This window comes from Manacus candei, unplaced genomic scaffold, assembly GCF_025592945.1.
Source record: "Manacus candei isolate 608988 ecotype Guabito, Panama unplaced genomic scaffold, ASM2559294v1 h1tg000034l, whole genome shotgun sequence".
In the NCBI taxonomy this organism is placed as follows: Eukaryota; Metazoa; Chordata; class Aves; order Passeriformes; family Pipridae; genus Manacus; species Manacus candei.
In genome coordinates this window covers 2,940,157-2,965,321 of record NW_026138082.1, presented here as the reverse complement: position 1 = coordinate 2,965,321, position 25,165 = coordinate 2,940,157, and the positions used below count along the sequence as shown (strand labels likewise).

The following is a 25,165-nucleotide window of genomic DNA, read 5'->3' as shown; positions in this document are numbered from 1 at the left end:
ATGTCCAGTGTCTAAAGTTGAGTTATCCTTATTTTTCCAGCACTAGTACTGATGGTCCCAAGCAGCCCATGATTACATGCTGCAGAACGTTCAAGCACAGGAAACACCCTCCCCACACCTCCATCTCCTCTTTATTTCCCAAACAAAAGATTGAGAAAGGAAGGCATAGGAAAATTAAATCACACAGTACGGAAGTGACAGTGTCAGAAATGGCCTCTGTACCTTCCCTGTCTGATGTCAGTACAGCATTTGATAACTTAGAACAAGCAACAGCAAGAGGCAGATGAGGACACAGTTCCTGCAGGTGGGAAATCCTTAGCATCTCAGTCCTACTAGTGGAGGAAGCCATGGAGCCAAGTTGGAGTTGCACAGAGGAATGAAGACCAGGAAGGAGAGCACATAAGGACAGGATAACCAGTTTCATAACTATATAGATGTAGAATAAAATTGCAGGCACAACTTATAAACTTACAAGTCAAATTAGGTAGGTGCCCAATCACCTTATTTGCATTCCATGTTAATGTGATTATAACTACTTGCTTACATTTGCACATTTTCCAAATATATATTTAAAGATGCAATCTTCAGAACATGTCCTAGTCTAAAGAGGAAAAGCTCAGGCTGACAAAGCAGTCAAAACTTTGAAATGGTAAGGGTTCATCTCTTCATCAGTAAAAATAATTTTCATAATATCCAATGATGACTGAGCATTTCTGAGAAATACGTGCTAGAAAAAGTTATACCCAGAAAAGAGCAAGCACGTGGAGACTGACAATGGATGTGTACGTGCTAGCAGACATTTTGTTTTGAATTTCTGTAGACCTTTAAGGTTATGCTGAAAAAACACAAGCTCAGAATTCAAGCAAAATCAGGGTTATAAAGCTTTTCTTCATAACTTGTCTATGTGATCAGCTATTCAGAGAAAAATAAATCAGAATCTGTTGTGATACTGCCATACAGAACCTGAAAGAACTGTCAGAAAAGACATCAAACAATCTACCCCACTGTGGCTGTGTTAATTGTAACGACTCAAGAGCCTTTAGGCTGAACCCTATAAAGCACAAAATCAGCCTTAAGGCTCTCTGTAAAAATGCTGGAGATCCCGTGCAGAGTTACTGAACTATGGTAAATTCAGAATCCTGGTTTCGAAAATCTCGCCTCGCTTGACCATCTTCATCTGAAGGCGGTAGGTCTGTGCCTGTAAGAAGCCGCGGGGTGGCGGTGCTGTCGCACGCCGGTGTGCAGCCAGGCTGCTAACAGAGAAGCAAAACCGGCTTTAACCATACTGTGTCACTGATGTACTCGCGGCTGATTTGAAGTGAGAACTTGAAATAATTATTCTTGACATGTGAACCTAGTAATGCATTTCAAGGATTAAGCTGAATCTAGCAGAGGAAAATATGCCAGCTCTGAAGACTTCAAAATTTAAATTTCATAACTGTTCCCTCTACCCTAATTAAATCTATTCTGCTACCACATCACACAAGGAAAGTACATAATTACAGATCCTCAGTTACAGGAAATTGTCAATACAGTGAATATTCTGCAGTACATCCATATAAATATACATATATATATACTTTTCATGTGAAGACCAACGTGTCTTTCTAAACCTAAAGTCTACTTGACAACTTTATTTCATTCTTCAGTCTGGGTGGTGAGTCCTTAATGGGCCACTCATTTGCTTCTGGGCTCCCACGTGAAGCACAACAGCTTTTCCAAGAGAAAATATAAATGTAGCTTGAAAGGTAGTTAATCATAGGCTCAACTCCCTACAGATTGCATAGGTGGGATCGTGCCAAATTTGGAGGAATGTCTTGGACAGAAAGAACCAGTGCCATCCCAGGCACCCCCTCTGTGTCTGCATGTCCCCTTCTGTCTCTCCTCTAAGCGTGCACCATGCTTAGAGGTTCACTTTGCAAAGATGAAACAATCTGCATATTTAAAGAGTGCAAAACAGCAGTCTTACTTAAGTCGTTTTAACATCAGAACTGCAAAAAAAAAAGAACTGAGGGCCACACAGTCCTCCTTATGGGACTTGGGCATATTTGAGACTTCTCAGTCACTAGCTCCTATCTTTGTCTCACTTGGAGTGAGTAGTCTGCTCACACACCAAGGTCCTACAGTTTACTGCTGTGGACTATTCCTTCAGTATCAAACAACATTGCTTTAAATTAAAAAAAAAAATCTTCATTTGTGAAACAAGAGGCAGCGACCAGAGTCTTGCTGCAGTGCAACATGCACATATGCAGCAGCAACACTGGCAGCATGCTGTTATTCTGAGTCCTGTCTAATGACTGCTGAGTTGTGTCAGATCAATGCACAGGGAGTGCGTGTGGAGCAGCCGAGGCAGTGATTAGGGGGGCTGCAGCAAGCTGAGAAGGTGCAAAGGAAAGTGCCCTCCTAGGAGCACCTGGTATGTGGTACGTTCACAACGCCCGATGTGCAGACTGCATCACATCCCCAGCGGGTTCGCTGGCAAAGGCGCTGCCTGGGAGAATGTGGTCGTGATGAAACCTTTTATCAGTCGGACAAAAGTTTTAGGACAAGAGACAACGGGCAGAAACTGATGCACAAGAAGTTCCACCTGAACACGAGGAAGAACTTCTTTACCGTGCAGGTGACCGAGCACTGGAACAGATTGCCCAGAGATGTTGTGGAGGCTCCCTCACTGGAGATATTCAAGAACCGTCTGGACGCAGTCCTGTACCATGTGCTCTGGGATGACCCTGCCTGAGCAGGAAGGTTGGGCCAGATGACCCTCTGTGGTCCCTTCCAGCCTGCCCGGCTCTGTGACTCGGTGCCACGCCGCGCAGCACGGCCGGTGCCGGGCTGTGCCGCGGCTCCGTGGGCGGCGGACGGCAGCGGAAGCGCAGCCTCCGCCCTGCCCGCTCCCCTCCCTCCCGCCGCCGTGACTTCCGGCGGCCGCTCTAGCCGCGCCGCGTCTATGCCCGCGGCGCCGGGGAATGTTTATTGTCGCGGGGAGTCGGCCCAGCACCCTCAACGCCGCCGGGCGACCGGCACCCACCGACCGGCACCGCGCCCCGCCCCGTCCTGCCCTGCCCCGACCGCCGCCCGGCCGCCCGCCCGCACGGTAACGGCCGCCGACGGGCCGCGCTCCTCCTCCTCGTCCCCCGCCTCCTCGCCGCCGCCTCGGGTCTGCGGGCCCGGCCCGCCGGGACCTGCCGCCGCCGCTGGACCCCCGCGTCCCGCCCCTGCCCAGCCGAGGGGAGGGAGGTGGCGCGGGGCCTCCCCCGCCTCGCTGAGGCCCTGCCGGCGCCTCCCGCCGCGGTACCGATCGCGCCCGGGGCGGGGGGTGTGCGCGGCTCGGCCGCCGTGCCGGGGAGGGGAGGGAAGGGGCAGGGCATGCCCGCGGGGACCGGCCTGTTCCCCGCGGCCCGGGGGGCACCGGCAGCCCAGCGCCCGGCCCCGGGGGCGTTGTGGCGGCCCGGTCCCCGCGGGCGCGGCGGCGGCGGCGGCGCTGCCCCAGGTCAGGAGCGCCTGCGGCAACCGGCGGGGCCGAGCAGCGGGGCCGAGCAGCGGGGCCCGGCGTGGCCAGGCCGCCCCTCCGCCTGCGCTTTGTTCGCGCCCTGCCGGCCCAAGAAGTTTGGGGCCGGGGTGGAAGGGGAAGAAGGAATAGTTGTTAACCAGAGCGTTGGGGCGCTGGTGCATGTAGGGCTTTGAGTGAGGCTCCCAGCAGCGAGAATGAGAAGGCTGCTCGTGTTTCCTCAGTTGAGACGCGCAAATGGGAAATGGGAGGGGGATGAGAGGCTTACCCGTTGTCTTAAAATGTTGTGCTACAGCTAAACTGTTCTTACGGTTTTTCATCAGGTTGGAATGGCCAGGGAACCTATTGGTTTAGACTTTTGTCATACTTAGGATGATTTTCCATGTATTATAAAGACTGAAAGGATTCTTTTTAATGTTTGGCATTCAACTATTACTGGATGTTCGAAGGGAAAGATGGCACAAACTTCGGTTCAAGTGAATCTTGCCTTGAATATGAATGAGCCTTTTTGATGAAAGAAAGACTTGAGGAAAATAGCCTGTTATGAATTATTTTAAAATGTACTTTCTTGTCTTGCTCTGTAAACTGGCTTTATTCTTACAACTGGATTTGTGTTGGAAGACCCCAGGTCCATGGAGATTCAGTAGTCTTATCCAAGACATTTGACAGCAGGATTGAGGTCCTACTTGCTTGTGGTATAGCTGATATCTTCATTCTGCACATTGATCTAATAGAACAAATCCCTACTTTGACACTGGCTTTGCGCATATTTGAAAATTTTCTCCCACCAAATATAATTGTTTCTTTCTGTAGGAAATAGTCATGCAAATAGTCTGCAAATCCTGAAAAGTGAGAATAGTAGCTTCAAGATGGCCTTTTGCTTTAGGCACAATTTAATTTGCCACTGCAACAGAAAGTAGAAGCATGCCCCACTAGCTCAGTGGCTGTAACTAAGAAAGTTGTTTGGACCGGAGGATTTTCTGTACAGACAGTAGTAGCTAGCTATGTTGCTCTCAGTTCCGGAGAGTCATTCACCTGCCACTGTGACCATATCGTGTCTAAGAATTTTGGGTAGATTTCAGAGGTCTGTCACCTCTGGTGTTTCCTGTGGACTTGTTTCACGAGGGGCTGAACACAACTCTTTAAAATTACACCTTCAGAGAAAGGATATAATTGATTCTCCCCATTCCTGATAGGCTTTATTTTTTGCACTCTCCGTTTTCATATGGAAGCATCATAAGTTCATGTTAACTTCTTCAGAGACGCTTTTCAGGCATGAGCTTGTAAAATGCCTGCTGACATGATAATGACCAATATCCCTTCAGCTGGTCTGTTGGAATTGTTTGTGGAGTTGGTCAGTTGGTGAACAGCATGCTTTGGAGCAAGGTTAAAAATAACCAGTAGAAATTGCTTATACTTAGACTTCTGGTGAAAAAGGTGTTTATTAAACTGTTCTGGCATTAATGTAACCATTATTCGACATCCCCCATATACCTTTATAGTGCTGAGTTTCTTGGATCAAAGGTAGTCAAAAGCTTAAAATAATACTTTGTTTATATACCCCATCCCAAGTGCCTTTCCTTTCTCTTTGATGCTGGTGCTGTGGTTGGTTTGGAACTTTTTGAAGACAGAGAGTGCTGGCTTTTTTTAGATTGTAAGATTTCAGTGCAGAGTGTTTTGTCTTCATGTGTGTTTATAGAATATCTAAAATAGTATAGCTGTGTTTCTAACAAGGGAGGTAAGGGTAATGCTTTAAGAACTTGAGTGTTCATTCCTTCCTGCAAAGTATTTCTTATTCTGGGAAGTTTATCTGGTTTCAGTATAGCTTTTGTTGTTCTTTTTCTTTTTAAGTTCATTATCATGCTTAACCTATCTATATTTTTTTCCTTCCTATTAGGGTAATATTCCTAAAATTTAAAAGAACAATCTTTTAAAATTTTCCTGATAAAATAATACAAATATCTTCAGAGATGTATTAAGCTTTTTTCTCTGTTGTGGTAGATTGTGTTACCCTGGTGCAAGACAACTTGAAATCAAAGTTGGTTAGTTTCTTGTGCTGGAGAAAATTGAATGAAGAACATAATTTAAAAGAAATGCTGTACGTACAGACTAATTATTTCATGTTCAAACTTAACCTATTGTTAAATTAGCATTAACTGGCAAAACATTTTAGAAATGAGATTTAGGCTGCCAAAATTCTACAGTTCAGATGAGATAACCTTTGGGCAAAATTAATGAACAAAACCTAAGCTGAGCTCAATAAAATCAACTTAAGCATTTGCAAATCCAGAACTAGAAAGAACCAGATATTTGGGTTCTTTCTACTCAGCCTCTCTGTTCTACAAGTGTAACTTCATCAATGTGGAATAGAAACAGGCTTATACGTAAGGTGCAATATTTTCCCCATTTTGCAGATAAGATACAGAAATGCAGAAATTCAAGTTTTGGGAAATAACAGTCAGGCTAGTGTGTATGAATAGCAGAGAATACAAGAGAAAACTGGGAAAGAGGAGGATCAAAATGTTGTTTAGAATTCCTTTGTTCTATCTGATCGTGGTGTTGGAGATACATATAATTAGGAACAACTTTCTTTCTTAAACATGTTACACATTTTTGTAAGATTTTTTTTTAGTGTAGTCTATGTATTTTTACTTTTTAAAACCATTTAACTCGCTTTTGTTCTTATGGTTTCTATGAATTTTAATTTCTTTGAGGCTTACCAAAGAAAGGTAGCAGGACATCTTCTCTCTAGATTTTTTTTTAATTTGTTGTAAGTGCAGTGTGAGACATTAAAATGTCAAAGATTGTGATAGGTTATGCTTGTTCACTGCTCGGACACAAGTATCCAAGCCTAGTAATATTTTCATTTACCCAATGGTTCTAAACTGTGCCTTGGAAGTGGTTAGGATTACATTTCTATACTAAATAGGAATGGATGTGTTCAAAATCATTGACACTTAGATTCATGTTCTCAAAGAACACAGGTAGTATTTAACAGCAGCAAATAGGGAGTTTTATCCATACAAATTAGAAAAACTTGGTAATTAACATTTTCAGTATTTGAGTGAAAAGTTTTAACAATGAAACGCTGCTGTTAGATCACGTAGCCATTTTCATTTTTACACTGTATTCAAATACTGTTTTTATAACAAGTCATGCCCCTTTTTAACTGAATGTCACAAATCATAGTCTAGAATATTAGCAAGAGGTCTAATAAAATTTCAAATTAAAAAGGTTCTCCCTAAATATCTGTTATCTTGTGCTTTCAGAACATGGCTCATGAAAATGGGGGCACACTACTGTAATCTGTGTAATTTTTCTCCCATTAAGATCTGTGCAAGGAGATTGTACTTCTAAGCAAGATAGATTGTAATTGCTGAAAACATCCTTACTGATGGCTCCACAGGCACCTCTTCTCCTGTAGAACCCCCTTTAATAACAGAACTTTTCCTTTTAAAGTTTAATTTTCCTCTCTTTTCAACCTCTTTTTCCTTTGTTCTGAATGAGCATGTGACTGTTCTCCCTGGATCTTTTTAAGATAGTCCATCAAGGGTTGTATGGGGACATTATCATATAGTACTGTGGTTTGCTTAGATGTTAGCAACCTTTCAGGGGTGTTATGCATGATGGTGGTATTCTTTAAGAACATAGAGATTGAGTGTGCCAGTAGACACTTGCTGATAATTTGGAGATGCTGCTGATTGAAGGTATCTTGTTGACAATCTTTCCTGAGTTACAGTAAATGAACTCTGCAGGAGCCAGGAGTTGGAGCCAGGGTGGAAAACAAATGCCTCTCTGAAGATGCCACAGGTTCCAGCTTCGTGCTGGCTCTGCCTGCATGCCATTCAAAATCTGCACATATGCTATCTTTGGATCTGGTGCCATAAATTACTTGCCCAATCTGTAGTAGTCCATCAAAACCAGATGGAATAATTAATTTCTGATTTTGAGGATTCATATAATTTTTCATTCAATAAAAAAAGGATCTGGGAATACTAGTTAGTTACTGTTTGTTCTCTTCTTTATCTGTATTCTCTTCATCTCCACACAGAGCCTTTGGTTTTTCTGTTTTTCTATTGCTGTTTCTTAATCTCTTTTCTGTATTAGCACCCATCTTGCTTTTTCTTACATTGGACAAGCCAGCAGTTCCAGAATAATTCTTTCAGCAGGGAACAAGCTGCAGAGTAGAAGCAGCAACTACCACAGCAGTTAACCAAGTACATCAAGCACATCTGCCTTGTAGTTTGTCACGTCGGTATTGTCAGTGAGTGATAGTCAAAGATGCACCTTAAGTGAGTTCTCAGAGACTATGGCGTGATGTTTTGGAAGTTGTAGTCAGATGAAAATACTGATTATAACATTAATTTTGTATCTTAAAGATTTCTGATATAGAATGCAAGACTGAAAATTTTAAAGTTACATAAATGCTTTACAATCTGTTATCTATATTATTTTTCTTAATGCATAGTCTCCCGCTTCTTCCACGGCAATGACCATGTAGAGCATTTCATATATGTGACAGTTTTCCTTTGATTTTGTTCTTTCCTTTCGTTTTTGCTCATTTTGGATGAAATAATGCTAAAATTTTTATATAAGTTGTTTCCACTGTCTACCAATGTTTTTGTACTTTCCCCCTCTCCTTTCCCCACATTCTTCACCTGAGATTTATTTGAGATGTCCACTGTCTTGGCTTTAGTGTGCCTACAGAAGAGATGTTGGGCATTCTTGGGCTGGGGTGAATGGTTGCCCAACTCCTGGTCTTGATTCTTTTTCCCTGTTTGAGGTGTGTGTGAGGAGTGTCACCTGCAATGTGCACAGGCAGCCTGGATGCTTCCTGGCTGCTTTAGGTTTTCTGTGCATACACTGGTTGGCCATCCTTTGCCTTCAGTTACTGCTCAGAAACACTTGTGCTTTTCCTCAGTAACACTCGATTCTACTCTGCCCATACAATGTGTTCATTCTATGTGGTTCCTTTGGGCAGTGCAGAAGGGAGCGAGAGGACACTGGTTCAGCCCAGGCTTTTGCTGCCGCCAGGACAATTCGTATAGTTCGCATTATACTATAATTGGGAGAGATAGGCCAAGAGTGCTGGATTAAGATGGCAAAGCTGTGGTAGCAGGTTGTCTACTGACTGCAATTTGTGTAACCTGTGTTAGTTCGAAGTTATTCACAGGCTCATGCATTCCAACACAAGTGTCAAGCTGTTCAGAATTATCAACTCCAGCAGTCAGAGAAGTGCATTTTCCTGAGGTGTCTAATGAGCTGAGGAAAGATTAGCCACTGGTGCTATGGAATAAGTTTCAGTAATCTTTACAGTGTTAGTAAAAATTGTAACATGTTTAACTGGCAAGTTTAAATATTCTTTTATATATATGTATACACAATTTCTGTTAAGTCTGGCAACGTGGCTTTGAACAAGTTACCTCCTATTTTCTAGCATACAGAATGCAGACACTCCCCCTCCCCACACAGTCAAATGAGTCAGAGTGTAGTCACTTTTGCTTCTTGTCTCTTTTAAGGAGTGAATGTATACAATAGCATTAATAGGCAGTTTTCTACCGGTATGTTTAATTTTATCATTTTTGCTTCTCAGGATGTGATCTTCGTGGTGAGCTGGTGGGAAAACTGAGTTGTAAATCACCCCAATGGATGCAGACAGTGATGTTGCACTGGACATTTTAATCACAAACGTAGTGTGTGTTTTTAGAACAAGATGTCATTTAAACTTGAGGAAGATTGCATTAGAGGGAGCAAATGTGATATACAAGCGTGATGTTGGGGTAAGAGATTCAACATACTTCAGTTGTCTGTTTTTAGAAATGTTCCTTAAGCTAAACGTTCTTCTGCCTGATGCCTGTGTATGGTTAATAGAGAAAAGCAGAGTTTTAGTTCTGTATTTCTGTCTGGATCGGTATTTAGTCAGTCATACGTTAAATGTACAGTAAGGGGAGTGAGTAAATGCTGTCTCAGGAGACTTCAACTAATGAGGTGAATACTGGGTATACGGTATGTGACGAGACGTCTTACACCGCAGGTTCCGTTTTACCTCCCAGAATTTGACAGCTATGTCTAGAAAATATATCTTGATAAGGAGTCAGAATGTCAAGTCACTGTAATAAGAAAAAAAATCAACACGATGTTCGTGGCTTTCAGTGAAAAACACCTTCAGTTAATCTATTTTGTGAACACTGAAACATAGCCTGACATATTTCATACTTATTTTGCTCTTCGCAGGAGCTGGGGCTTTTTTTAATTCCTGAAAGAGATGAAGGAGCAGTTCAAGGCTATTAAAAATAAAGGAAGTTTTAGTGTAACAGTTGATTTGTGTAACAAATTTGTGTAATTTTTTTTCCAGTATGAAATTGAACTACTGCTAATTTCCAGTTTTTCCACTTTTCTTTTTAGAAGGTTTTAATGAAGCTTCGGAAACCTAGGATTACGGCCACAATTTGGTCCTCAGGAAAAGTTATTTGCACAGGAGCCACAAGGTGAGTTCATGAAGATTCTTTCTCTAGCTGTAAATTCTTGTGTATTTTAAAATACAGTGTTGTAAATGAAGAAGTGGTACTTGCCACTGTTTAGAGTCACTCATAGTGGATCACATGTTGATCCTTGCTAAACTATGTATTTGCGAGGAAGTTTTCTGTGTGAAGTGTGTGTCTCAAGACTGTGTTCACATCATGAGGAACATCAGTTCAGCCTTCTTGGGAGAGCAGCAGGGAAAACTCCTTTATGAAGAAAATCTTAAAGAGATTTGAAAAGTCTTAAAGATTCTTAAACACACTCAAGTGTGTTTAGCTGGAACTTGAGACTTGGAAAGGGATGACCTTTCTTGAGGGATATCTCTTATTCTTTCAAAAAAACCCACCTGAATTTAACCAGTGTTGGGAGACTGGAAAGAAGCAAAAGCGGACTCTCTGTTCAGCTACATCTGAGACTTGCTAAACTCTTAACAGCTGAATTCTTTTAAGATATGTCTGCATTGTGAAGTAAGAATAAGGTACAGTAGTAAATTTGCATACTTTCTGTATATGATGTCTGTTTCAAAATGGAAGATGATTGGATGTTAATTCCAGACTGTGTGATTTTATTTGTATCTTAAGAGTACTTAGAATCACGTATGATCAAAACATGTCTCTCACTTCTGCTGGAGCCAATTGTCAAGATATTCTTCAAACAGGGCATAAAGGACTCCATTTGAATGTCTAGGTAGTTAAAATGTAATACATACAGTAGGATAAAGTGAAGGCTGTCCATGTGATCGTGGTTGATGTGCTGCATTATGTATCAGTTCATTTTGTAGTCTGAGTAGCTATTGTGATATGTGTGCACACAAATATATACTATTTCTCTTAATGCAAAGTTCTTTTCTTTCTCCTTTATAGTGAAGAAGAAGCTAAATTTGGTGCCAGACGATTAGCTCGTAGTCTACAGAAATTAGGTTTTCAGGTAATTCTAATGAAAAAGGACTTGTAAGACTCAAGCAATGCTGGTAGTTCATGTTTTAGAAAGAAACAAAAAGGAGGGAGCATAACAATTTATCAGTGAGCATGTTTTCACTCAGATGCCCCTTTTGTGTTGGCATACATTTTCCAGATGCTGTTTTATTTTGTGGATTTGAGTTTTGTTTGGCAGCTCAGAGTAGTGCTTCTTCACTGGATAATGGACAACAAAATTTAATAAATGAACCACCCACAGATGTTTCTTGGATAGAATTTACAATATCTTGAAAGATTTATTTGGAAAAAGTGCTGAAGAGGATAAACTTAACTGTCATTTGAACATAACTTTCACTCATTTCTGATGGAATGGCAGATGCATTTCCATCTTCATAAAGGCAAGTTCAAGCCTCTTTAATTAAAAAGGGAAGAGAAAAGGTGCTTCTGCGTTATCGGGTTGCACAGCAGGAAATAAGCAAAATAGTTAAGTCAGGAAACCCCTCTTTTTTTTGGGTTTGGGTTAACATTACCAGCCAAAAACATCACTTGCATTTCTTATCAAGGGTTGAAGAACAGCCACATGAACAACTTAAAGTGGCATGGTTTAGTACCCTAAAACTTCCTGATACTTTATTGTACTGTTTACTCACAGATTCAGTTAGGGGCAGACAATTAAATAAACACAGTAGCTGTCCTTTTCAGGGAGAGACTCCTTTTGATTGTAGTGCATAAAGGCAGAGGTGACAGGTTATCTTGGTAATGCTGCATCAGACCCCAGCATGAGTTTGACACCTTATTGTCACAAATCCTTAAAGCTGGAATGAACAGTAAGTCAGTGAGGTGAACAGTGCTTCCAGGGTGGATGCACCAAGTTTTATAATAAAGCAAGCAGTTTATATTTTGAAGATTAATTTGATAGTTGACCTTTTATAAGGCTAAGTTGCTTCTACTGGTAATGTCTTTCCAAAACGTTTAGGCTGAAGAATGGTCATTTTAAGTTTAGGAAATCTCAGAAAATGAGCAAAAGTTTCCCTAGTGATACCGCCAACACTGACTTCTCAGCAGTGTATTTTTTTTCTTGGCTATTTTATTGTTATCTAAAATGTCTGTGGCAAAGAACAACTGAAAGCAAATCCAGCGAATGGATTTCAGAAAGTTATAGAGTAGAAAACCAGTTTGCTGTACTGGCCACTGGACATTTAGAGCAAAACAATTTTCACCTTTTTTTCTTATTCTTAGCTTTAATAAAAATGGTGTATAGCAACAAGGTATTAGAGAAGCTTTCAGTGAAATTTAAGCTTTTTCTCTGCTTATTTTGTTGTTCCATGAGCTGTTTAATTTACTTTCTTTTCAGTGTGGAGATGTTTAGTGCAGCAGTATAAGTTGTTTTTTGTGTCTCATTCTTAAACTGTACTATAACCCTATGATACAACTGTGAGGTATCTAATTCAACAGATATTCCACCATACAGGGATAATGTAAATTATTTAAGTCTGTTAAGTATCTAATAGATGCCTATTAGAAATGAATCAGTCACAAGGTTTTAATTTTGAAATCTCATCACAGTATTCTAAGTAGCATATTTCTCTTTATTTTTTTTTTTCAACCCTTATATCTCCCTCACTGTAAACTGAATTTCTAATGTCTTTTTTTCCTCTCTTCCAAAAAGGTAATTTTCACAGATTTTAAAGTTGTGAATGTTTTAGCAGTGTGCAACATGCCCTTTGAGATCAGATTGCCAGAATTTACGAAGAATAACAGACCTCATGCGAGGTATGGTAGGATTTTAAAGAATTTTGGTCTTGATATACTTCTTAAGCTTTTATTTTTCAGTTCTAGATCTCTCTTTTTTACCTTTTATTTTGTTTTCTAGTTATGAACCAGAACTTCATCCTGCCGTGTGTTACAGAATAAAATCTCTCAGAGCTACCTTACAGATTTTTTCCACAGGCAGTATCACAGTTACAGGTATTTTGATGTCAAAAAATAAATATTGAACTTGTTGGGAATATTTAACTTTAGATCTAGTAGGCTTAGGAAGGAAAGATGTGTAAAAGTCAAAATATTATGTTGAAAGGATTTTGCTTCCCAGTGCTAGCGTATAGTTTGTTTTTGAGTGAAAGTGCCAGAAGAGATGTAGAGAAAGTGTTATTATTAGTAGGCTCAAACAATTACTTAGATTGAATGTACTTAGTCTGTTTTGGTTTTTTTTTAACAAAAGTGAGATAGGATTTGAGATGCAGGTATTTATTATGTATTTAAATATTTGAATTTTCTTCCTTTTTTTGATCTTTGTAGTGCTGTAAACTACATTGCATGTAGCATTAACATCCCTTTAAAAATACCTTTTATCAAACTGGACATTTGTGGAAACTTATAGGGTGGCGTAGCATTTTTTCATAAATGAAGTTGAGCAGTACCTGCAGTTCTTCAGACTTGTGTTCTCTTCGTTAAAGCTCGACTGAGGGAACCACCACTGAATCACAGGCATCAGTGATTTTTCCCTTGTAATCAGAGACGTGATTGTCCTGGGTCTTGGAGGCACCATGCCATGTTTTTTCCTCTCTCTTTCTGATTTTCATTTTTCATTCTCTTTCATGTTTGCTCGTGGGGTTTCCAGTAGTCAGGTTTTTCAGAAAATACTTGTTAAAATAAAAAAACATTTTGTTTCACTTTAGTGGGAATTATGTGTTGCAGTTGTTAGAGCTACTGGTTCAGAAGTTGGGTAAGGATTTTTTTTTTATTATTTTCACATCTTAATTCCTTACCAAATAGCTAGGTTTAGGGGGATTTTTCTTACAAGATATTGGAAGAAGATAAACTTCATCAGATAGTAATCTAAATATAAAGGGCTAAAAAGTACTTCAAGATTGCAGTATATGTTCTGAACAGAGCAACTGGTCTAGCCAAATCTAGAAACTAAATTTAAAATAAATAAGAAGCCCTAGTACTACTGCAATAATAAAAAGCTGTCAGCATGTCTTATCAGCCTCTTAATGAGATTCAGTTTCTCTGTAAGATTCTTATTACTTCATATACGGGACAAAATCACTTTCATATTTTCAGAATTGTCCTTTCAAAACATGAAGGTAAATATGATAAACATCCAAGTTTTGCATCTTTCTGGTTTAGTTGTTTTAGTGAGTTTGAAATATCTCAGACCTCTGTTGCTTTTGAAGGCTTCTGTTTTGTCTAGGCCTTTTTTCTAGGGGGAAAAAAATGTCCAGAGTCTTATGGATTAATGTTTCTGTAATACTAGTACTTATCATACCACTGACTCAAAGAATTTTGAGATACATAATTAGAAATGTTACCAAAAAAACCCAGGAAGGTGGGTTCTTCTAATGGGACAAGTATCAAAAATTTATTTACATTGAGAAAAGATAATAAAAGTCACTGGCATGTGAAAGAATACTTATTTCACTGATGCTTCAAAATGAGCAATGAGGAGGTTGTTTTGGGTGTTTGTTTTGTTTTTTCTTCTCTTATATTCCCTACAATGATGATCCAGTTTTTACATGTCTTCAGCCTTACATAGAATAGCAGGTTTTTTTACTAGAACTATTTGCCTACTCATACTTTCACTGTTTGAAGGCTTTCTCTAGAACTTTCATTTCTATAATTGCAATGAAATTTAAGGAGGGTGCAGTATCTGCCCAAAAGACATTTCACCATTCTTGTTTTAGCTAAGTGCTTAACTTAACCAGTTTGAAAATACAGGAAGAATCCTATTCTAGTCCATTTTCTTTCTGACTGAGCATGGGAAGCAATAATTACTTAAATAATTTATACTGAAGTTATTAATTTTGGGAGCCATTTTTGAACAGTTCTCTATACTTGGAAGAAACTTTTGAAATCTAAAGTATAGGGTTAAGAAAACTCTGAGTTCACAGTCATCGAAGTATGTGAAAAATTGCTGCTCTCCTTTATCTGAATCACCAAGCTTCTATCCAGAATTAACATCTTCTGCCATGCCACTGCTCATTTATTTGCAATCTTAATTTTTCATTGCGTAAAATGGTCTAGTACCATTAAAAAGCATCACTAGTTCATTCTGCCTTTTCTTTCATCAAATACTCATAGATTATGTTAGATAACCTTCATACGCTTTGTCCTGAGATAATGAAACCATTTCCTGGCTTGCAGGTTTTGTCCTAAGATCAGATTTGCAAAACCCATGACAGAAAGTAATAGTTTATAATTTTCAAAAATAAAATAACATTGCTTGAAACATACTTGAGTCAAATCCAGCATTATTTAGCAGCAGTTTTTGTTGGTAGGTTTTTGAAACAACAGCTGAAAGTGGCTAGGCTTTGAGAAATACAATTTCCCAGAAGATTGACATAAGTAAAAGTATTTCTTTTACCTCTGCCACTCAGCATCTGCTTCTTCTCTAGACTGTTTAAGCCAGTAAATCTAAAGCCACACAAGTTGTTAAGAAATTAAATGACAGTATTATTTATTTGTAGTCTAGCCATTGACCAGTGTAGAACATCTTGCAGATTTGATGTGAAAGTCTTTCCTTGTAAGTAAAACTGATAAGAGAAACACCTTCTTAAGTTAAGAGAAATGGGGGGAAAATTACTGTCTACAGTATAAGGTTGTGATAGCTAAAAACATGAAGGTTATTTTAAAGATACTGTTGTTGTTTCAATTTCTGATTCCCTAATTTTTCTCTTCCTACTGCCTTTTTTTTTTAACTATGTCTCAGGGCCAAACGTAAAGGCTGTTGCCAGTGCTGTGGAACAGATTTACCCATTCGTGTTTGAAAGCAGGAAATAAATTTTATAACTCACCACTTGATGGTTAGGTTCCCTAACCGAGCACCTTTAAAGACTGCTGCACATTGGACTAAAAGCAAAAAGGAAAACTGGACCAACCATAGCAGAGGAATACAGACTCTTTTACTTGCTCATGGCCACAGTATAGACTCCAGTTCTTTTGGATTTTACTCTTAACAGTGCTGTATTGTAAGAACGGAAGTTTACAAGATATGAAATTGCTGCTTTTAAAAAGACATTCTATTTATTTTTGCAGTAATTTCGGTGTATTCATAAGCAAAGCTGTCACGATGTGCACTACCTTTAAGACTTTTTTTTTTTTAGCTTGAGCTTGTGTTTTGTTTGTGAATAGTCTTTTACATTTTTGTATGCTGAATATTGGGCACCAAAGAAGCTGTAAAAGTTACCTTTTTCACCTGATGAATGTGCACAAATAAAAGTTTGGAAAATATTTCTCTTCATACCTGTTCTGTTATATTCCTTCCCTTTTTCTATTACATTAAAATTGTATAGTTGCAAATTAATTTGAAGCAATGTAAGAATAGTCTTTTGCTGATACCTTCTGTTTCTATTTGTAGTATGTGTAAAACTTTGTGTGTGGGTTAGATTGAAATCTATAGTAGTTATGTATGTTTATCCAAGGATGAAATTTGGTTTGTTCACAGTTCTCTTAACTACATGCCAGACTTCAAGTATTTTCTTGCTGTTACATGAAGAGAAGACATTTCTAAATATAAAGGTTTTAAGCAAGTGTTTTCCTATAGATGAATCATAGAATATGCTGAGTTGGGAGGGACCCATCAGGATCATCGAGTCCAACTCCTGGCCCTGCACAGGACACTGCAAGAATCACACCATGTGCCTGAGAGCATTGTCCAAACACTTCTTGAACTCTGTCAGGCTTGGTGCCGTGACCACTTCTCTGGGGAGCCTGTTCCAATGCTCAACCACCCTCTGGGTGAAAAACTTTTTCCTGATATCCAACCTTAGCGTCCCCTGACTCAGCTTCATGCCGTTTCCTCGAGTCCTGGCACTGGTCATGGGAGTGAAGAGATCTGTACTTGTCCCTCTGCTTCCCCTTATGAGGATGCTGAAGACCACAATGAGGTCGTCCCTCAGTCTCTTCCAGCCTGAACAACCCAAGTGACCTCAGCTGCTCCTCATAAGGTTTCCCTTCCAGACCCTTCACCATCATCATGGCCCTCCTTTGGACACTCCCTAATAGCTTAATTACCTTATCAACTTAAGCTACTGTAGAAAAAACAACTGCCTTTTCCACCTACTCGATACAAAAGGAAAAAAGTTAAGATATGAGCTTTGGGTTTCAGGAAAAGTGTTGTGCTTCAGCTGGAGAAGATGATATGGTCATGCTAATCCAGCCCCAGCCTGTTGCTGAACAATTAACACAGACCTTTTCTACACTCTTCTTACTGTATAATATTTTGATGACAGGAGCTGCCAACAAGCAATGAAGCTTGATTCTGGCATGTATTAGTATTGGTATTAATCTTGGACTTGGAAGCCAGTAAATGTTTCTCTCAATAAGTGCACATTTGAAGCAGAAGAGAGGTGAATGCTTAAAAGTAACTGCAAATGCTACTTTTAAAAAGCTACAATAAATATGTATAAACATATGTATGTCTTTTTTCCCTATCTCACTGAAGAGAAACATAACACAACTCACGTGCTGCAGGTAATGTACAGTCTTTGTGGGCACTAAAAATGGTAAACGGAGCTGTTACTGTACCAGAAATCACAGGTATGGAAGAAAGGTGCAAGAACATCCAGAGGAAGAAAATGCCTGGCATGACGTATTTAATCTGCCTGAGGGGGTGGTATAGAAGTTGGGGCTGTCCATAGTGACTTTGTGCAGAAATTATGCTAAGGAAGGTGTAGTGTGGGAAATGCTTCACCAAATCCTTCAGAACAAAAAGAAGGGAATGTTTTGCTACAAGTCATAAGTGCTATGTTCATAAAAGCCTTTTTGAATTCCATGTAGGTATCATAGAATCATTGAAGGGTTTGGGTTGAAAGGGACCTTAGGGATCATCTAGTGCCAACCCCTCCTTCACTAGACCAGGTTCCTCAGAGCCCTACCCAACCTGGCCTGGAACACTTCCAGGTCTGGGGCATCCACAGCTTATCTGGGCATCTTGTTCCAGTGCCTCACCACCCTCACACTAAAGAATATGTTCTTTATACCTAATCTAAACCTGCTCTTTTAGTTTAAAGCTGCTCTTCCTTGTCCTGTCACTTTTTACAAAGTCCCTCTCCGTCCTTCTTGTAGGCTCTCTTCAGGTACAGGAAGTTCGCAGTTAGGTCTTCTCTCTTCCAGGTTGAACCATCCTAGTTCTTTCAGCCTTTCCTCATAGGAGAGGTGCTCCATCCCTCTAATCAACTTGGTGGCCCTCCTGTGGACTTGCTCCAACAGGACAATGTCCTTCCTGTGCTGAGGACCCCAGATCCAGCACTCCAGGTGGGGTCTCACAAGAGCTGAGTAGAGGGGCAGAATCACCTCCCTGATCTGCTGGTCACGCTGCTTTTGATGCAGCCAAGGACAGGGTTGGCTTTGTGGGCTGCGATCGCACATTGTCGGCTCATGTCCAGTTTCTTGTCCAGCTTCTCATCCACCAGCACCACCAAGTCTTTCTCGTCAGGGCTGTTTTGATACCAAGGGCTGCCACAACCCAGGTGCAACACCTTGCTCTTGGTCTTGTTAAACCTCATGGGATTCCCATGAGTCCATTTCTTGAACTTGTCCAAGAGCACTTACAACCCTGAAATTATGAAGTTGAGTTCAACAGTCACAAAATCTACGATAGCAAGCTTGCTCTATGTAAGTTTTCCAGTATGTACCAAATAACATATACCTTGGTACTTCTGACACTAAGAAGGATTTCGTGCATCGAGAACAATGGACAAACCGCTATTAGAGAACACTAATTATTATTACAGCTTTAAAAAGCACAAGGTATTTGAACAATGAACAAATTGTCATAGGTTTACAGGAACAAAGTGTAATCCTAAATTGATGAATTTGACCATTGTAACTACAACAGGTGTCATAGATTAGGCTCGCCTCTTCAAATCAAATTACAAAGCCCTTGAGTGCTACTAGTGAATATCTGGAGCTTTTATGAAGCATATGGGTCTCCTAAATTTATCTGTGAAAAAAGAAGAACATTTTGCTTTGTTAGCACTGTCACGTAGTATGAAATCTGTCTCTTAGAACAAAAATGAAAGCTAATAATGAGCTGCAATGTATTAAGATGGGAACTGTTTCTTTTGAAGTGCTGCCTAGATCCATGCTAGCAGTTTGAGGCCTTTGTAACAATCCATAATGGAGCCAAAAAGCACACTAGCACACTTGCAGGGTAGTATTGAGGAAGAGAATAATAGCAAATAAAAGATTCTTTGAAATGTGTGGTCACACATTCTAGCTTCCAGGGAGCCTCAAACTGTGAAAAGTACGTTTTAAAACCTCTGATGATGAAGGGCATCTGATAGTGTATGCTTACACTCAGGGATATCACTCCATTTCCTACTTTGCTCTGAAGTTAGGTCCCCACTTCAGTCTGGAATAAGCCTTGCTGCTGATGCTTTCTACTCATGTGTGTGCACACATACCCCCTTTCCCATCTTCACAAGTTAGCATTTGTTTTCTATGTTGTATTGTGCTGCCTCCACCCAGGTTCTCACTAGCAACTCCTGCAGCTACAACATGAAGCCCAGGCCAGACAGCATGGCCCAGTGTGATGGCTCTCACCTCCAGTGGGAGGAGCAATGCTTTTGGTCAAGCTTACCTGTCAATCATCATCTCTTCCTCAATGGCCATGTTTTCTAGGGCGCTGTTCATCTGTCCCTGGTTTCTCCATGTGGATCTCATGAAAAACTCCTCACAGTGCTCAGCTCTGGCACTGGCAGCGCCATAAAAAGTTCATTTCACATTCTTTAGAGAGAAGGGTTGGTTCTATTTATACGCCCTACTAAGGACTCCTTTTTGCAGTAGATTTATAACTCTGACTCATTGCTGGCTTGTGGGTTGTCACAGCCGCTAGATCTTTTCCTGCAGTTTCTAGTACCATTTTATCATTCTCTGACTTGCAGATAGTGTTACCAGAGAAATCTGCATTTTCAGAATTGTATCCTGCTTTTTTCACAGATTTGCGAAGTTCTGAATTCCAAACCAATCTTTCCCAGTTTAGCATATTAAATAAGCATATTCTGTTCTGGAATCCAGTCCATTGATGGAGATACTGAATAATTTTAGATCTGGGACAAAGTTTTTTGGGGAGCGCTTCAGAGATCCAGGGATGTGATTTGTAAGATGTGCCTCTTTTTTCCCTTGTATTTTCATAGTTGATGGGCTTGTGAGTATCTCTCTCATCAGATATGCAGGCTTTGTTATCCAAGACCAGTATAATTATCGCTACATTTATAGGGCTATATAGGGCTAAGCCTGTAGGACTACAATTAAGACTGTAGCTATAATGAGTTTTAAAAGTCCTTGACTACAGCATCATTACCTTTAGGAGTTATCTGAAGCTGTCAGGGTCTCTGCAGTAAAATCAGTGTTAGAACTATGCCTTGTTCAGGAATATGGCATTTTTATTTATTTGTTTCTGCACTAAATAGGTGTGCATGGGAAAATTTTAGAAGAGGTTGCAATGAACCCAAAACCTGTAAGTTAGTGAGACAATTTCTATGGTATTTTCTGAGTTATATTTATTTTTATAAGGACACTCAGAAAATTTATTACAGCAGACGTTTGTTTGGGAAGCTGCAATGCTGAGAAAGATTTTGCAGAGGCTCCCTTCAGTAAATACAATGTAATAGAAATTAAAAGCCAGTACAGGCTTGGATTGTATGTGCAAAGGTCTGCTATCTAGCGGCAGCTATCAGAAAACACTGCCAACTAGAGAAAATGGGGAGTCTATTGGAAAAGTGAGTAATCCACTACCTGGTAAAGTCACAGATCAGGAAATGGATGAATTTCCTGTACTATAGTCTTACTAAAAATACAGTAATACTAAATATTACTGAATTTAATCCCAGGCACTTGTTAGTATAAGAATGATGCTGATAAACTAATGGCATATTTGGAAGACTACCCAGAGTCACCTTATATTTCTTGTTCTGAAGCTGATTCAGTAGATCGCATGATACTGATACTGTCCTGCAGCGTAAACATTAAACAGGTAGAGAGATTTCCATAGATATCAGTGCTACAAAACTGAGGGAGGTATTGGCATACAGAAACCCAGAAAATGGTAGGTTCAGACAAGATCATTTTACAAATGTTCAGGCAATGTATCACAATGTAAGCTGATCCCAAAAGTGCAAAAATCAGGATGCTGAACTGAGTATTTCAAATTAAAAAAAAACCAAAACTCCCCAAAGAAAAAACCCCAAACAAAACAAACCCAACCCAACCAACAAAAAAAAAAACCCTACCAAATCTTGGGGGTTTTGGCCATATTCTCATTCTGGAATTCCTTGCACCTCCAAGTTAAGTGTGAAAATTTAGGTAAAAAAATTAAGCCTTCTGTGCTGAATTCGTGAGACATCTACACTTAAAAACTTCATCTGCCCCTTTTTCCCCACTGTTAGAGTCATCTCTGACTTCACCTCTCCTTGCATTTCATGTGCCCTCCTCATCCATGGTTTCTCTTCCACTGCTCCAAACCCAGCTCTCCATCTCTCCCTGTTTCACACTGCTATGAAACTTTACGTCGCTCAGCTCTGATACAATTTTGTAGCCTTTTTCTGACTATTTGTAGAAGTTACAGGAATACTTTGCCAATTCCTGCTGCTGTAACATGGAGTCAGCTGTTACTGCTGAGGTAATGGAAGTGCAAGGAGACTGCTGTGGGCTCTCTCCCATGCAGGGGCAAAGGACCTCTTCTCCTAGTCCCTTGTAGTGGATATTGGAACTGTAGACCTCAAACAAAATCCTAAGAAAGTCTTCATTTTTTATTGGAAAATTCAAAGTACTAGAAAATAAAGTTTTCCATGTCTGTGGAAATACCCTGAGATACAGGGTGGAATTTTAGCTTAGGAATGAGAGCAAAAGTCTTTTGAGCTTACTGCTTCCTATAGGGCCTTCAGTCTGAGTTACCTACATCTCAGGTGCACATCCCCACTGTCTGTCCATGTGTCCTGGGTATGGTTGGTATCTAGTTGCTTACAGACTATGGCAAAAGGGCTCACATGGAAGATTATGAGAAGGTTGTACTTAATCTTTGGTACGTTGTGCATGCCAAAATCTGCATCTTGTTGAGCCTATCTTGCTTGATAGGTATATTGTCATAAGCATCCGTGACATCAGCCCTTCTTGTGACATCCATGACGTTGTTGTGAGAACTGCCGGGTCTAGGATCAGGACAGAAAAAATAAAGCAGCCATAATCTGACCAGCTAGCCAGTGGCCTGGCAATTCAGCTTCACTTGGTTTAGATAACATGGGATCTGCACAGTTAAAAATCCTGCATTGTGATAACTACTTCACAATGTGGGTTGGAAGGGACCCACAAGGATCATGAAGTCCAACTCCTGGCCCTGCACAGAACCATCCCCAAGAATCACATCATGTGCCTGAGAGCATTGTCCAAATGGTTCTTGAACTCTGCCAGGCTTAGTGTTATGACCACTTCCCTGGGGAGCCTGTTCCAGTGCCCAACCACTTCACCCTCTGGGTCAAGAACCTTTTCCTAATATCTACCCAAACCTCCCCTGACACAACTTCAGGCCATTCCCTTGGGCCCTGCCACTGGTCACCACAGGGAAGAGATCAGTGTCTGCCACTCCTCTTCCCCTCACAAGGAAGTTGTAAACTGTGATGAGATCTCCGCTCAGTCTCCTCTCCTCCAGGCTGAACACACCAAGTGACCTCAGCCAGTTCTCATACGGCTTCCCCTCAAGGCCCTTCACCATCTTCGTTGCCCTTCTTTGGACACTCTCTAAGAGCTTAATATCTTTCCTATATTGTGGTGCCCAAAACTGCACACCAGGTGAGGCCGCACCAGTGCAGAGTAGAGCGGGACAATCCCCTCCCTTGACCAGCTGTCCACGCTTTGCCTGATGCCCTCCAGGTCCATAGGACACTTACCTGATTTTTGTACCAAAAGTCCAACAGGGTTTCAAAATTGGTTCCCTTAAAGCTTATGATGAAGGGAAGTTGTGGTAGAAATTTGGCCAATAGGTTCCCATCCTGAGGTAGCTAAATTTTCAGTGACTTCTGGCAAATCATGGCCTTGGCTTCAATAGTTTGTTTTCAGGTTTTGAACATGAGTTCACTGTTCATGCTCCTATAAATTTGTGATGGCAGTATCTAGAAGTGCAACCATGTGAGAATCTGATCAGAACTGATTTGCTCTACTCAGAAGTAAAATTTTACGTCAGTAAGTCACTGCTATGAGACAGCAAATAAAGTGGGAACGTGTTTACTTCAAAGTAGTGTCTGCACTCCAGCTGACAGTGTCAATCTTGCTTTCTCAATTACATTCTGGAAGAAATGCTGCTTTGTGTCTATTGAGACAGTCAACATGCCTTCAAAGCATGCTTTCTTTTTTTTTTTTTTAAACAAAGAACCATTTATTTATTTGCTGATAAATATTTATCTACTGATTGCTCTAACAACATCTATTAACCTGCTAAGAAAAAAAGACTGATGTTCTTTTATGGAAGCCATATGGACAACCCTTTGTAGAGGCTTGTTGAGTACTTCAGAATGGACTTGCTAAGCAATAAGCAAGAATTTGACATAATTTATGATCTGCAGTGATTACAGTTCCTGAACTCCCTTTGTGCTGCTATGTACCGTACAATTTCCACTTTCTGAATCCAAAAGTCAAAGTCTAGTGTGGCCTGCGTTGAGAAATAAAATGATTTTGGCATCAACTCTCTACCTTCAGTTTCTAACTTTCATGGAACTGAGAGGCTAAAGAAATCCTATCTCCTTTTCTTTAAGGCCATCTTCAGTTTAGAATAATTGATTATGCAAATAATAGAATCATGAAAGTTGGAAATGATGTCCAAGATCATTGAGTCCAACCTTTGACCAAACACCACCATGTCAACTAAACCACAGCACTAAGTGCCATGTCCAGTAATTTCTTGAACACTTCCAGACATGGTGACTCCACTACCTCCCTGGGCAGCCTGTTTCAATGTTTAACCCTTTCAGTGAAATAATTCTTCCTGATGTCCAGCCTGAACCTCCCCTGGCACAACTTGAGGCCATTTCCTCTTGTTCTGTCACTAGCTGCCTGGGAGAAGAGACTGAACCCCACCTTGCTACAACCTCTGTTCAGGTTGTTGTAGAGAGCAATGCATTTAATGTCCCACGTTAAACAATTTGACTATGTTTTCTGAGGAGTCACTGAATCCTGGCCCTCCTGAGAAACTGTATGTAAAGTTCTTCTTGTAAGCTGAGCATGGTCCTGTGTTATAAATAATTTAGTTCAGATGAACAAGATCCTTTTCCGCCTTGTTAAGCTGAATTCTAAATTCACTTACAGAAAGTTCATATACAGTTCTTCTGCACTAATGTCATCCGTTGCACTCCATGGTTGTCCATTTTTGATCCACAGCACTGTCTTCCCTAAAGCACCAACAGAGAGTTGTTAACCCTTTTCAGCCCCATTTTTGCTAGCCTAAACAGACCTGTCTTTCGTGGGCTCCTCCTGTGAGATTCTTCCTTCTCCTTGGCACTCTAGTTCTTCTTTGCACCTCTTCCAGACTGAACTGTTACTGAATATGGATAACTAAAACTGTGTGCAATGTTCCAATTTCCATTCACTTTCTCTATGTAAGAGATGCTTAACCTCAGGGGAACTGAGTGATGCTGCTTTGAAACAGAGCCTAGATTTCCAGTTAGTTATAAACTATAGCAATCTTTAATGTTGGCTGTAAACCGCCACTGAAAGAAGTTCTACTAAGAAATGAAAGAGATAATATTTTCTGTATTATAACGATACCACGTGTTCCATCAGTGTGTGAGGATCACCGAACATTTTTCTTTTTTTTAATCAGTCTTCTGGCAAAGGCTGCTTTGCTTGCCCCGGGTCTAGTAGAGCTGCTCTTTCTCTCTCTCGGCAAGTTCCTCCGGGACCAGTTTCTCCCTGCGGTGGCTCACCCCGCACAAGGGCGTCCTCACGTATTTCCTGCAGAAGCACAGAAAACCGCACAGGTTCGCCACTGCCTGCAGCCGGCAGAGCGCTCTCCCCGCGGCACTCCCCTGCCCCTGAGGGCGGGGGGGACCCGGCAGGGCGGCCGCAGGCCGAGGGCACCCCAGCAAAGCCGCACGGGGCCCGGCCCCAGGGGGCTCCAGCGGCCCGCGCCGCTTCCCCGCTGCCGGCGGCACCCCCGCGGCACCCTCCTCAGCACCCTCCTCAGCACCCCCTCAGCACCCCCTCAGCACCCCCTCAGCCCGGGCTC

The 25,165-nt window shown here is 40.9% G+C and overlaps 2 protein-coding genes across 5 annotated transcripts in view; one reads left to right on the top strand and one right to left on the bottom strand.

Annotated features, from left to right (window-relative positions):
- The first annotated feature begins 2,952 nt into the window (after window positions 1–2,952).
- TBPL1 (TATA-box binding protein like 1) lies at window positions 2,953–16,189 on the top strand. Of its 3 annotated transcripts, none has more exons than XM_051792630.1 (7): window positions 2,953–3,094; window positions 9,102–9,288; window positions 9,914–9,996; window positions 10,894–10,957; window positions 12,617–12,720; window positions 12,821–12,915; window positions 15,659–16,189. In XM_051792630.1, exons 2-7 carry the CDS (start codon window positions 9,154–9,156, stop codon window positions 15,727–15,729), a joined length of 552 nt encoding a protein of 183 aa, XP_051648590.1. In that variant the 5' UTR covers window positions 2,953–3,094; window positions 9,102–9,153; the 3' UTR covers window positions 15,730–16,189. The 3 variants fall into 3 exon arrangements, with proteins under 3 accessions (XP_051648590.1, XP_051648591.1, XP_051648592.1); XM_051792631.1 differs by lacking the exon at window positions 2,953–3,094 and adding an exon at window positions 3,143–3,291; XM_051792632.1 differs by lacking the exon at window positions 2,953–3,094 and adding an exon at window positions 3,516–5,606.
- Window positions 15,247–25,165, bottom strand: part of SLC2A12 (solute carrier family 2 member 12) — a 44,494-nt gene continuing 34,575 nt past the window's right edge. Inside the window, exons 5-6 of one of the 2 annotated variants that reach the window (XR_007905311.1) lie at window positions 22,836–24,891; window positions 15,247–22,100 (exon numbers count right to left, since the gene is read on the bottom strand). Coding sequence is in view for 1 of the 2 variants with exons in the window: in XM_051792587.1 (XP_051648547.1) it covers window positions 24,795–24,891 (97 nt within the window). In the remaining variant the exon portion in view is untranslated. Of the gene's footprint in view, window positions 24,892–25,165 lie in introns of both variants that reach the window. The other variant, XM_051792587.1, reaches the window with a different exon arrangement.

Coding starts and splice junctions, on each gene's coding strand:
- TBPL1 (XM_051792630.1), top strand. CDS start 9,154: ATGGATGCAGACAGTGATGTTGCACTGGACATTTTAATCACAAACGTA. Junction 9,997..10,893: donor ATTTGCACAGGAGCCACAAG/GTGAGTTCATGA, acceptor TCTCCTTTATAG/TGAAGAAGAAGCTAAATTTG. Junction 12,916..15,658: donor AGGCAGTATCACAGTTACAG/GTATTTTGATGT, acceptor ACTATGTCTCAG/GGCCAAACGTAAAGGCTGTT.